General features: G+C 50.4%; 1 protein-coding gene across 13 annotated transcripts in view; it reads left to right on the forward strand.

The window, feature by feature from the left end:
• The window catches only part of ACACB (acetyl-CoA carboxylase beta), a 140,861-nt gene that overhangs the window by 103,229 nt on the left and 24,248 nt on the right, over positions 1–13,384 (forward strand). For all 13 annotated transcript variants that reach the window (XM_058281500.1, XM_058281504.2, XM_058281501.2 and 10 more), the window contains 8 exons: positions 2,330–2,467; positions 3,423–3,522; positions 3,608–3,715; positions 8,112–8,168; positions 8,399–8,440; positions 9,366–9,581; positions 11,399–11,554; positions 12,354–12,557. In XM_058281500.1, coding sequence (XP_058137483.1) covers positions 2,330–2,467; positions 3,423–3,522; positions 3,608–3,715; positions 8,112–8,168; positions 8,399–8,440; positions 9,366–9,581; positions 11,399–11,554; positions 12,354–12,557 — 1,021 coding nt within the window. The remainder of the gene's footprint in view (positions 1–2,329; positions 2,468–3,422; positions 3,523–3,607; positions 3,716–8,111; positions 8,169–8,398; positions 8,441–9,365; positions 9,582–11,398; positions 11,555–12,353; positions 12,558–13,384) is intronic.

Raw genomic sequence — 13,384 nt, forward strand, 5'->3', positions numbered from 1 at the left:
TGTGCTTTCTTGAAGCAGGGATTTATTTCTCTGGTCTCCTGGGACTTAAAAAGATGTGTTTCTATTTTCTCAAAGGGTGGTGTGCTTTTTAATGAACGGAGAAAAGAAATGCTTCCACCCACGAGGCACCTTCACTTGTAGTTACATTTCTTTTTACTGTTATTTTATAAAAAGATGAAGAAAAAAAAAAGATTGTGACATTTTACCCAATTGAGAGGAAAGGGGACTTGCAGTCTGAAACAATTTGGGGGATTGTGGGAGGTATGATCCAAGGAGGAACTCTTCCTTTTCCCTCTTGACTTCTGTGTGGCGGATGCTGCGGGCCGAGCGCTGTTTCTTAAGAAGAACCTCCATGTGTGTCCAGGTTGTTGGCCAAAACCTTCAGTGTGGCCCAGTGTCCTGTCCACAGGGGACCGCGAGGTCCCTGGAGGGATTCTCCGACCAACGAGGGTCCTCACTTGCGCCTGTGACTGGAAATGTCGGCCCCAAGGGAGACCCCACCCCTCCAGCTCTTAGCGGCCCCCGGGAGGGCTGGCAGTGGAGTCTCGCCTCCAGGAGGGCCTGGCCTGGCGCACAACATCTCTGACCCAGGAGCATCGAGACTTGGGCTGCGGGGAGCAGAGGGAGGGTGGACGAGGGGCCGGTGGGCTCTGTGCTGGCCACAGGGTCACAAGCTCCTCCAGGGCCCGGGGTTCTGTGAGCACAGCCCAGTTGGGTAGAGACCCCCGCCGAGAGGCCGCTGTTCTCAGCTCTGCCTCATCGATGCTCTGCAGGAAAGGAGGCCCAGCCATGCCAGACCTTCCCATGCTTTTCCAAGAGAAGTGGGAAATCTGGAGTTAAAAAAAATTGAAATCCTTTGATTTTTTGATACAGGCAACTAATTAATATACACAAATATGTTAAAATGCCGCATGGCCCGAACTAAACAGTCCGTGGACTGAATTCAGCGCAGGCTGGCTATTGTAGCCTCTGGATTCTGCTGTCTGGGAGCAGGGTCCTGGGTAATGATTTCCAGACACCCTGACGGCAGCAGACACACAGGCTCCACCCCGCCTGAGCGAGGGTCCCCGAGACCACCCGCCAGTGTGCTGATTCTCTAGGAGGACTCACCGCCCTGATTTATTACAGTGAAAGCGTACAAATAAACTCAGCAAAGGGACCAAAGGTGTGGGGCCAAGTCCACGGGAAATGAGGGGCAGGCTCCCCGGAGTCCTCTCCCAGCAGAGTCCACGGGATGCGTCTAATCCCCTCGGCAGCGGTTTGTGACGATAACGTGCAAAATGCCACCACCTTGTTAGAGACTCGGCACCCAGGGTTTTGTTTTTTGTTTTTTTTTAAATTTATTTAATCCCCCCCCCCCTCCCCTGGTTGTCTGTTCTTGGTGTCTATTTGCTGCGTCTTGTTTCTTTGTCCGCTTCTGTTGTCATCAGCAGCACGGGAAGTGTAGGCGGCGCCATTCCTGGGCAGGCTGCACTTTCTTTCGCGCTGGGCGGCTCTCCTTATGGGTGCACTCCTTGTGCGTGAGGCTCCCCTACACAGGGGACACCCCTGCATGGCAGGGCACTCCTTGCGCGCATCAGCACTGCACATGGGCCAGCTCCACACGGGTCAAGGAGGCCCGGGGTTTGAACCGCAGACCTCCCATATGGTAGACGGACGCCCTAACCACTGGGCCAAAGTCCATTTTCCCGGCACCCAGGGTTTTTATTGGGGCTGCTCCCAGAAGGAAAGCAAGGGTGCAGCATAAAGCACACTGTATGAACAGTTTAGGTGCAGCGAGCCACTCGGGGAATGGTGGGAAAACTCCCCAAATCCGAGTCCCCTGACTCCAGCCAGCGGCCTTACATGCAGGTCTTTCTGCGGAGGGCAGCCGCCGGCCTGCTCGGCCTTATTTTCTGCACACCGTCTGATGATAAACGACTCCTCCTCCCCCAGATTCCAGGGCCCGATTCTAATGGGACTCCCGGTGAGCACCCAGCCCTGGGAGCAGTGACCTGCCCCCGTTCCGAGAGCAGGGCTGACAGAGGAGTGGAGCGGAGGCCTGGGGTGTCTCGGGACCCAGCTTGCCTCTCTGCCGGCGGCCCAGGAATGGACCTCCCCAGCCGAAACCGGCTCCGAGAGCGCTCGTTCTCTGTGTCTAAGTCCACCGCTTAGGACTTCCCTTGGGGTCACGTTGGGACTGGACTCACTTGCATGTTGCATTCGCTCACTCACTCATTCATTCCCTGGTCGAGCTCTTACTCTCTGCGGCATCCTGAGGAGTCGGGTGGGAATCCTCAGCCCCCACCACCAGCCCAGGTTTTGAGCCCCTCTCCCCGCGGCCCCGCAGGATGGCCGTGCCCGTCAGCATCTCCAACCCCGACCTGCTGAGGCACAGCACGGAGCTCTTCATGGACAGCGGCTTCTCCCCGCTGTGCCAGCGCATGGGGGCCATGGTCGCCTTCCGGAGGTTCGAGGACTTCACCAGGTACCCCCCCTCCCCTCGACGGGCGTCGGGAGGCCCGGACCCTTGGCACAGCGAGTTGGTAACAACAGAATAGTCCCAGCCTCGTGGCCCGTGCGCGGGCGTCGGCCTGCCTGCGTGTAAACCCCGGCCCTGCTTCCTGACCGTGAGACCCCGAGCCAACTGCTTCACCTCGCTGTACCTCAGTGTCCTCCTCTGTAAAATGGGGATAAGGGCAAGACCTACTTCACGGGGTTGCCATGAAGATCGTGTTAGTATATGTGAACTATTACACAGAAACTATAACTAATGTGTAAAATGTGCTCGGTATACACGAGCTGCCAGCACTCCTATCATTGTTTTTTTTCAACCTGTTACTGTGTGTTGGATTACACACGTGCTCGGATTCTCTTGTGGAATCTTCACAATGCTACAGGGATGATTCTTTTTTTTTTGAGGTACTGGGGCCAGGGATTGAACCTGGGACCTTGTATGTGGGAAGCCGGAGCTCAACCACTGAGCCACCTCGGCTCCCCCGAGTTGTTCTTTTTTCATTTGTTTGTTTGTCGATTGTTTTGTTTTTAGGAGGTACCAGGGATTGAACTCGGGACCTCGTTTGTGGGAAGCAGGCGCTCAACCTCTTGAGCCATGTCCACTCCCCAGGGATTATTCCCATTTTCCTCCTCTGACCCAGAGAGGCAAGGGGTGGTTTCTCGGGTCTCACAGGCAGTGAAAGGGGGAGGCCAGGGTTGAATTCCAGCCTGGCGGATGTCCCCCCCAAAAATGACTCGCAGTCACAGCTCACGTAGGTCCGTCCGTCCGCTCTGGGAGAGATCCCAGTGGAGGGGCCTGTGCCTAGGGGGAGCCCGCTGAGGTCTGCACAGGGCTGGACGGAGCCAGAGCCCTGGCTGGACAGGAGGGCCTGGGCCTCCGCTCGGCCCGAGAGCCCGCCCCACCCGACCCCGCCCCTCTGCCCCAGGAACTTTGACGAGGTCGTCTCCTGCTTCGCCAACGTGCCCAGGGACTCCCCCCTCTTCAGCAAGGCCCGGACCTCCCTGTATGCTGAGGACGACTGCAAGGTAAGCGTCGGGCGCAGGGGGCCAGCCCGGGGGCGGGTGGCCGCGACCCTGGCCCTTCTGCCCGGTCCCTGTTCTCCCCCCGTAGAGCCCCCGGGAGGAGCCGATCCACATCCTGAACGTGGCCATCCAGTCCGCAGACCACCTGGAGGACGAGGAGCTGGTGCCCATTTTCCGGGCTTTCGTGCAATCCAAGGTGACCTGGGCGTGCCCCCGGTTTTGGGGGTGAGTGGGCCGTGGATGTCCCTGGAGAAGGAGGAGGTGGGCACGTTCTTGGCAAGGTGTCCAGCCCCCCCAGAGCGGTGTCGGGGAGGCTTCGGAGAGACGCAGACCTGCCCTCGCTCCTAGCCCTGTTCCTCAGAGCCAGTGGCCTTAGGCAGAAGTGGCTGGATGTGGCAGGGCCTTAGCTTCTTCCCCAATAACCTGGGACAGCATTCTCTCTCCCAGGGTGTTGCAATGATGAAATGATGAAATGGAGCAGCAGGGAGTGCAGGGGTAGTTCACCTCCTGTGTGACCTTGGGCAGGTTACTTAACCTCTCTGATCCTCGGTTTTCCCATCTCTAAAATGACTGTAATACATGAAGTCATCAGATCTGCAGGCTCACTGTCTGGCTGTTAGTTCTTTACCCTCCTTGACTTGGCTGCAACTTCAGGAGCACTTGGGCAATTTCAGTTGCTGTTCATCTATACGTGTGTTTTATTCCCTGTGTCATCCTGGTGGAAGGGACCCCTCCCACCTGCCTTTGGCTTGGCATCCGTCAGAGGCCTTGCTGTGGTGCTTCAGGGATAGGAGAGGAGATGCTGGGTGAACGGTGCTGCGTTAAGGAGGATGCTGCAGAGGCTTCAGGACGTAGTTTTTAGAGTGTCTTCACCTCTTCCTGATGAACAAAGTAACAATGCTCATTGTAGAAAATGTTTAAGGTGCAGAGAAATCCGAAAAGCAGGCTTTCAAACAAAACCCAGAGGCCCACCATCCAGAGGCAGCCTCTTTAAAAATGGCGGTCTTTCTCCATCCAGCCTGTTTCCCCTCGACGTGGCTGACATCCGTCCTGAGTTTTCAGTCTAGCAGCCGACTGTACCGATGAGGCGACACCTGGGCTGGGTGGGAGTGTGCCTGCCCCTCTAACCAAGTCGAGTGGGGCGCAGGAGGCTTGGTCAATCTCCCCCAGAGAGGGGGGTGTCGGGTCCACCGTGGAAAGCGAGGGTTCCTGCAGCACACATGCACAGCCGTGCCAGGGTATCTGGAGATACTGATCTGGAAAGAGGCCCGTGGGCTCTAAGAGAGAAAATATATGTATCTCCATACATGCAAACAGAGAGAGTACATAAAATCCTGCAGAGAAAAGAACTAGGAAGAGTTCTATCCCCTGGGGGAAGGGAAGCCTTTATTTTTTGTGGGGGGGAGGCACCAGGGACCTTATACGTGGGAAACAGGCACTCAACCACTGAGTCACACTCGGTCCCCCCTTTTTTTCCCCTCACATTCTGTATTTCCATGTTATTTAAACTTTCACATGCAGCATATATGTATGTAGCCATTCACACAAACACAGACACATGCACACATTCACACACATACACACCCACATATACACGTTCACACACTACACACGTGAACATTCACACACACGCCCGTGTTGACACACGTATACACGTGGACACACTCTTAGTTGACAGCCAGGACTCAGGTGCTTAATACCTGGTTTTTCCACATTGGGATCTTTTCCATTTTGCAGTTTGTCCCACTCTCTGACCTGCACTCTAAATAAGCGTTCTTTTGTGTCTGTGTATTTATCTCTTCTGAAATAGGTAAAGAATCTGTTTTCCCTAATAATCTTCCTTACCTTATTGACACATCAGGCAGCAATCTCCTTTTCTTGTTCTCTGTTTTTTTCTTTCCCCATCTAAGTGTGTAAAATAGTATTTCCTTCAGGGATCAACTAAAAATAGTTTCATACTTTTTTCAGGTACATTTTTAATTGTTATGTCTTTTTTTAAGTGTAATAAACTTTACTTTTAAAGAGGCTTTAGATTACAGAGAAGTTACATCGAAAATATAAGGGATTCCCATATATACCATCCATCCCTCTCACACATCTTCCCCTATTAATAACATCTTAACAATTATGTGGTACATTTGTTATAATTGATGAATAAATATTGAAGCATTGCTACTAACCAAGGTCTATAGTTTACATTGTGGTTTATACTTAATTCCAGTGCCCTAAAAATGCCCTTTTTTCCACCTATTCTTCCCTCCCCCTCCCCACAGAACCTCTGGTAGCCACTATCTTTATATCAATATTACAGATTCTTCCCTTACTGCAATCTTTCTTTTTTTTTTAGCCTTTCTCCTTTTATTCATATAATTCTTTAAAAGATCACACTATTTTTTATATAATTAGATTTTTTTAGCTACTTATTTATTTTTATTATTGTCTTTTTTTTTTTTAAAGATAAATAGATCACACAAAATATTATGTTAAAAAAAAAATAAGAGGTTCCCAGTGAGGCACATTCATTGCATTTGGTGAACACGCCCTGGAGCACTGCCACACTGCATGGACCAAAGTTTACATTGTGGCTCACACTCTTCCCCAGTCCATCCAGTGGGTTATAGCAGGATATACTATGTCCTGTATCTGTCCCTGCATTATCATTCAAGACAACTCCAAGTCCCAAACATGCCCCATATCACACCTCTTCCTCCTCCTCCCTGCCCTCAGCAACTCCCGTGGCCACTGTTACAATTGAATGATACAATCACTTCCATTGCTAGAGTCACAACAGTTCTATAGTAGAATACCAGCAGGTCCACTCCAATCCGTATTCTATTCCTCCATCTGGTGGACCCTGGGATGGTGATGTCCACTCCACCTCTAAGTCGAGAGGGGGCCTGTGGCTGATGGATACGATTCTCCTGCTTGTAGATGTAGACACTCTCAGTTCCCTGGTGTGGTCGTTGACCATCCTCACCTCCCCATAGCTGACCTGGGTAAGTCAAATGAACCGGAGAGTAGGTGTTGCAACTCTGCTGAGGCTCAAGGCCCAGCTGGCACATGGACAGTCCAGAGATTCAAGTCTCCTGAGCATACACCAACCCCAATGCCAACCACAAGTTCAGTAAAAGTGACAGAAGAGGCATGTGTAGAGAGGGCACATCTGAGTCCAACTCCATCACATTCAGGAGCACTAATTCCAAATTTTTACTACAATCTTGATAAGTTTACTTTTTCCATAATTGCATTCTCCCTTAAGTTTGTTCATTCCTCAACCTTGAGGATTTGGGGATGGTGATGCCCACTCTGCCTCAGATTGAGAGGGGGCTTAGATCTCATAGGAAATGGAAGGAGCAGTGTTGCTTACAGTTGTAGGTACTGTTTTTTGGGATAGGATTTGTCCATCATCATAATTTTGTTTGTTGTCCTCAGTGAGTCTGATGAACTGTAGAGTAAGTGTTGGCTGCAACTCTGCTGAGATTCAAGGCTCAACTGGCATAGGAACAGCCAGGAGATTTAAGTTTCTGGGGCATGTATTTAATGGGCTTAGTGCTAATTATTGGCTCAGATAAAAGGGTTATTAGAAGAATCATGTGCAGGGAAATTATAGATGAGTTTAACTGTGTTACAATGGGGAAATCAGTTGTCCTATATTCCAAGGTAAGGCCCACCGACAGGGTGCTGATTTCTTGGGATTATGTGCCTTGCCTGTTGCGTCAGGAATGCTCTAGAGCTCTCAGGAGCACCCTCTTTGAGGCTTTGTCACAGCGACAGTAAGTGAGATTTGTCTGAGACATGCATACGTGTAGCCTCTGGAATGACGTCGTGACTCATTTTGAAATCTCTTAGCCATAAAAACTCTTTTGTACTTGATGTTTCCCCCTTCAGGTACATTTTTTTTTAGCAAAGTCTAGCATTACAGAAAATTGCACAAATACAAATGTTTAACTTAATGAATTTTCACAAAGTGTGAATACACAAGTGTAACCAGCATTCAGATCAAGAAATGGGGCATCCGCAGTCCCCCGAAGCCCCTTGCAGGCTCCCTGCCGGTCACTTCTTGCCCCTAAGGATAATCAGCCACTGTCCTGGCCTATAACAATACAGATTAATTTTGTCTGTTCTTGAATTTTATGCAGGTGGAATCGCACAGTTTGTATTCTTTTGTGTCAGGCTTTTTTGTGCAACTTGTCTTTTTTTTTTGTAACAGCTTTATTGAGTTAATTCACATACCATGGAGTTCACCTATTTACAGTTCACCCTTTCAATGGTTTTTCATATATTCAGAGTGCAGCCACCACCACAATCAATTTTTGAACATTTTTAAAACCCTCCCCAAATCCCAGATCCATTAGCAGTCACTGCCCCTCCTCCCCTCTTTGGCCCCTGCCAGCTGCTAATTCACTTTCAATTTCTATGGGTTTCCCTGTTCAGGACATTTAATATAAATATAATCAGATGATACGTGACATTTTGACGGGCTTCTTTCACTTAGCATAAAGTTTTCAGGATTGCTCTTCTAGCATATATTAGTACATTATTCCTTTTTGTGGGCAAATAATATTCCATTGTGTCTTTGGTTTTTAACGCAGAAAAATACCCTTGTGGATTGTGGACTCCGAAGAATCACATTCCTGATTGCCCAGGAGGTCAGTTGAATTCTCAGTTCATCTTCATGAGTGTTTTCCACTTCCCAAGACTCTACCAACTGATTATTTTGCCAATTGGTCTGGAAGAGATAAATCAAAGAGAAGATACCCCGAATGATTTATTCTGGAAGCATATTGGGGTTTTTGTGAAAAATCACAAAATAAGTACACATATATTTAAATGAGCCTTGCTTGATTTAATTGCCTTTTGTGTGGATTTCTTTTTGCAGAAAGAATTTCCCAAGTTTTTCACATTCAGAGCAAGAGATGAGGTATGACCCATAGCGATGACGTGACTCTCTCTCTTCGCTGGCCGCTTCGATAGTCACGAGGGCTGTAGCCTTCAGTCCAGAAGGCATCGCCAGATTCTGGAACAGGGCGACTTTTATGTAGGCTTCAGCCTTCCTCTGGTATTGCATTTCCAACAAGAGCCTTGGGTTTTCCCTGCAGAACTCGCACACTGAGTTCCCCATCCTTTCAGCCTTGGCTGCGGGGGTCTCTCTCCCTTGGATAACTCTTACATGCCCTGGTGCACTCAGTAAGACACCTGCTTGTGTAAATGGCGTTTCTTGGGAAGCAGCCGTGCCTGTTTGATTAGCATTGCCCATGGGGCTGCCACAACAGCCGAGTTGGAAAACTGTGCAGTCCATCACCCTAAAGCATGTGGCATCTGATCCTTTAAGAAAACTGCCGATCCCTGTTGTCGAACAGATGGGCTTGTCGCCGACGCAGGCTCCTCGGTACCACCATACTCAGTATTTTGGATTTTAACTTATCCCAAGCCTCACCTTTCCTAGCTAAGCACCATCTGTTCTTTAAATCCTTCCTTTTCTCCAAAGCTCCATCTCCAGCACAGTCAGTTGCTTCCTTTTGTGGTGGTGGTGGGCGAGAGGGGGATCCCAAAGAAAACAAGTTTTGGAGACTTCTCGAGAACTGCGCATACTGTGACAGCCTCGTCGTGGTGGCGTCTGCCAAGGGCCTGCCAGGCCCATCCGCGAGCTGAGCCGCGCCCACCAGCACCCCAGGCTCGCGGCGCTCACGGCTCGCCCCCGGACCTTAGCCACAGCCCAGCTCCCTTCAGCCCTTGAGTGGTGGCCGCGATGAGCGCTAAATCCGTGAACGCCAGGGGTCTGCAGGCCCGGGCGTGGACCGGCTGCGCGTGTGTGCGTCTGACTTCTCTCTCGGGTCGGCCTACAGTTTGCAGAAGATCGCATCTACCGCCACTTGGAGCCCGCCCTGGCCTTCCAGCTGGAGCTCAGCCGGATGCGGAACTTCGACCTGACCGCCTTGCCCTGCGCCAACCACAAGATGCATCTTTACCTGGGCGCGGCCAAGGTGAAGGAGGGGGCGGAGGTGACGGACCACAGGTTCTTCATCCGATCCATCATCAGGCACTCGGATCTGATCACCAAGGTAAAACGTCAGGATGCCTCTCTCCCGAGCCCCTGGCTCTGCTCGCCTGCCCTTGGGACATCCCAGCCTGGGGGAGGCAGGGAGGGAAGGAGTTCTGTTACTATACCCCAGTGACAGCAAGAGCGTCCTTTCTCATGGGACCTGGATGTCTTTGCGTGAGATGATAGAAAGATTCTGGCTTGTGAGGATGATTTCCTGTATTTTCCGGTGGATCAAGTTACTTTTTTTAACCTCATTATACTGTTATTTAATATTATAACAGTATTATAATAAACAATATTAAATTTCTAGGAATTTAATATAGTTTTTAAGTATTCATATGAACATTTTACCCATACAACTTTTTTTTTTAAAGATTTATTTTTTATTTACTTCTCTCCCCTCTCTGCCCCCCGCTGCCAGTTGTCTGTTCTCTGTGTCCATTCGCTATGTGTTCTTCTGTAGGAATCTGTGTTTCTTTTTGTTGTGTCATCTTTCTGTGTCATCTCTCTGTGTGTGCGGTGCCATTCCTGGGCAGACTGCACTTTTTTCGCTCTGGGTGGCTCTCCTTACGGGGCGCACTCCTTGTGTGTGGGGCTCCCCTATGCGGGGACACCCCTGCATGGCACAGCACTCACTCCTTGTGCGCATCAGCACTGCGCATGGGCCAGCTCATCACACGGGTCAGGAGGCCTGACCTCCCAATTGGTAGATGGATGCCCTATCTGTTGGGCCAAATCTGCTTCCCATACAACTTTGATTAACCATAGGTTAGAAAATTTCTTTTAATTTTATAGCAGTTTCTAAACACTTTTCCCTCAACTTATAACATATCAAATGAACTTAACTCTTTTATTACTTTACTTTTCACTTTTACACTTTTATCATGATTGCATTAATTATCTGATATTTTTGCTTTAGCGGTACAGGAAAAACTTTCTCCATTATTTTATGAAAACCTTAGATTCCCGATGGAATCAAGATTGTCTTCCCCCTACCACCACTCTAAGATGCAGATTGAGATGGCCTCTGACAGGTTTCCCTGTTATGAAGTTACTTTTTGTTATCAACATCAATTCAGTTTCTATTTAATGATGGCTTCCTGGAATTAGCCATTTAAATATTACAGTTTAAACAACGCTTTCACAAACTTCTTATAATTAACCATAAATACATACACTATAGTTACTTCATCTCGAAATTTCACCTTTACAAAACCAATTCATTTACTTAATGCTGCCTTCTGCAATACCTTCTACAGCTTTCTGTGTTCATTCAAGCCTGGTCTTACCCATTTTCACCCCGAGATCATTGTTCATTGTTTCTCACATCACTGTGAACCTTTCACACAATACTGAAAACCATTTTTAAAGTAAAGTAAGAAGACTCACCATCCTGCCACCGGAGGCCAGTCCGGCTGGCGGTCCCTTCTGGACGTACCTCCACGTCACAGCCGTAGGTCTCCTGTTACGGACAGGAGCCCAGAGGATCAGGTCACAGAGAGCCTGCTGTTTTGGGCCAGGCAGTTACTTGGAAGCCTCTTTCCCTCAGCGAACCACGATTCACAGCCTCCTTTTGGACCCCCGCCTCGCCTTTCCTTGCATGGATGTACCGTGTGTAATTCTCCCCCCACTAATCCCCTGTTGACGGGGTGTTCAGCTCTTCTCCGTGTTTTGCTGCCACGAACACCTAGACGGCTGCCGTTCTCGCCCGGCACCCCCTGTGGAGCCCTCCTGCCTCCCACCTCCCAACCCCGGCATCTCCTGGGCGGAGTTTCTGGCCAGTGGGGAGCAGGCCCTGCTCCTCCCCTGAGCCGCCACCCCTCCCGCCCTCGGCAGGAAGCCTCCTTCGAGTACCTGCAGAACGAGTGCGAGCGGCTGCTCCTGGAGACCATGGACGAGCTGGAGGTGGCGTTCAACAACACGAGCGTGCGCACCGACTGCAACCACATCTTCCTCAACTTCGTGCCCACGGTCATCATGGACCCCTCCAAGGTGGGCGTCCTCACCCAGCAAGGGGCCGACCCCCACTGGGCCCGGCGGCTCCATGGGATATTGTGTCCTGGAGATCCTGGGAAGAATATGTCCGTGTCGGAGCCTCCGTTTCCACGGCAGGATAGCCAGCCTTCCATCGTGCGGTCCCAGGGCCATATTTTAGCCACCACCTTGGGACCATCCCTGTTTTGAAGTTCACCCTGCACGGGTGTGCTTCAGTTTAGGGGTGATACAGATACCCCACGGGTCTTGCAAAACAAAATCTTGTCTTCTTCCTGCTTCCAGGCTCCGATGGGGACTGCGTGTGGGTGGGAAGGGGCGAGCACCTGGGGCTTGTGGCTGAAATGTTCTCCGTAGGGTAGTTCTTCATGTGCAGGCAGGTTTTTAGGGTGGTGATTCTGGGATGAAAGAAGTCCATCCCAGCTCCGCCAGTCCTCATTAGTCCCAGAAGGCAAAGGACACAGAAGCTTGGGGAGCACGTGGAGGTGAAGATGGTATGACATAGGGGTACAAGCTCTGCCAATCGCCAGCCTCAGTTTCCTCTTCTCAAAATGGGGGATAAAAATGCCGACCTCTGGGTAATGAGGAGGATGAAACTGGACAGTGGGTTTTAAACACTTAGCAGCTTAGCATGGTGCCTTTGCGTGTTGTTAGCTAGTAGTTGTTGCACAAGTGCTAGGTTCCACGCCTTTTACACAGTATCTTATCATCCCGTTATTATCCGTGTTAGAACGATTTCCTGTGCGCGACATGGGCTCCGAGATCGGAGCCGCGTTGGAATTCCTGTGTTTTTGGGCAGATCGAGGAGTCGGTGCGCTCCATGGTGATGCGCTACGGCAGCCGGCTGTGGAAGCTCCGCGTGCTGCAGGCTGAGGTCAAGATCAACATCCGCCAGTCCACCAATGGCAGTGCTGTTCCCATCCGCCTGTTCATCACCAACGAGTCGGGCTACTACCTGGACATCAGCCTCTACGAAGAAGTGCCCGACTCCAGATCCGGAAGTGTAAGGCTGGGCGGGCGGGGCCAGCAAGGGCGTTTCAGAGCAGAGTCAGGCTGTGTGGGAGGCGGAGACCGAGATGACAGTGACATCCGAAGGCTGCTTTGCCTCGCCATGCCGGTTTGTGGACTTGCTCCTCTTAGATTTATGATAAATGTGTTAGCTTCTGGGTTCTGGTTGTCTAGGAAGGAGAATGAATCCTCTAAAGTTTAATCAATTCTAGGGCTATATTTGGGGTAAGACATGGAGCACCGTGGTTGATTTTTTTTCCCAAAGATTTATTCATTAATCTTGCCCCCTGCATTGTTTTGCGCTTGCTGTCTGCTCTCTCTGTCATTGTGTGCTTTCTGTGTCTGCTCATCTTTTTAGGAGGCACTGGGAACTGAACCCAGGACCTTCCATGTGGGTGGGAGGTGCCCAATCACTTGAGCCACCTCCGCTCCCTGCTCGTTGCGTCTCTTGTTGTGTTTCCTTGTTGCGTTATGTCATTGCATCAGCTTCCCGCGCCAGCCCATGATGTCAACTTGTTTTCTTGCTCACCCTAAGGACCAAACCCAGGACCTCCCATTTGGTAGGCAGGCACCCAACTGCTTGAGCCACATCTGCCTCCCCTGTGGTTGATTTTTAAAAATATATATATATTATAGTTTATTTTTTAAAACCCACCCTCCCATTGTTGTGGTTTGCGCTCGCTGTCTGCTTTCTGTGTCCATTCACCATGTGTTCTTCGGTGTCTGCTTGTCTTGTCTTCTTGTCTTTCTCTTTCGGAGGGACTGGGAACCAATCCTAGGACCTCCAATATGGGAGAGGGGCACTGAACTGCTTGAGCCACG

This window comes from Dasypus novemcinctus, chromosome 19 (assembly GCF_030445035.2).
Source record: "Dasypus novemcinctus isolate mDasNov1 chromosome 19, mDasNov1.1.hap2, whole genome shotgun sequence".
Lineage (NCBI taxonomy): Eukaryota > Metazoa > Chordata > Mammalia > Cingulata > Dasypodidae > Dasypus > Dasypus novemcinctus.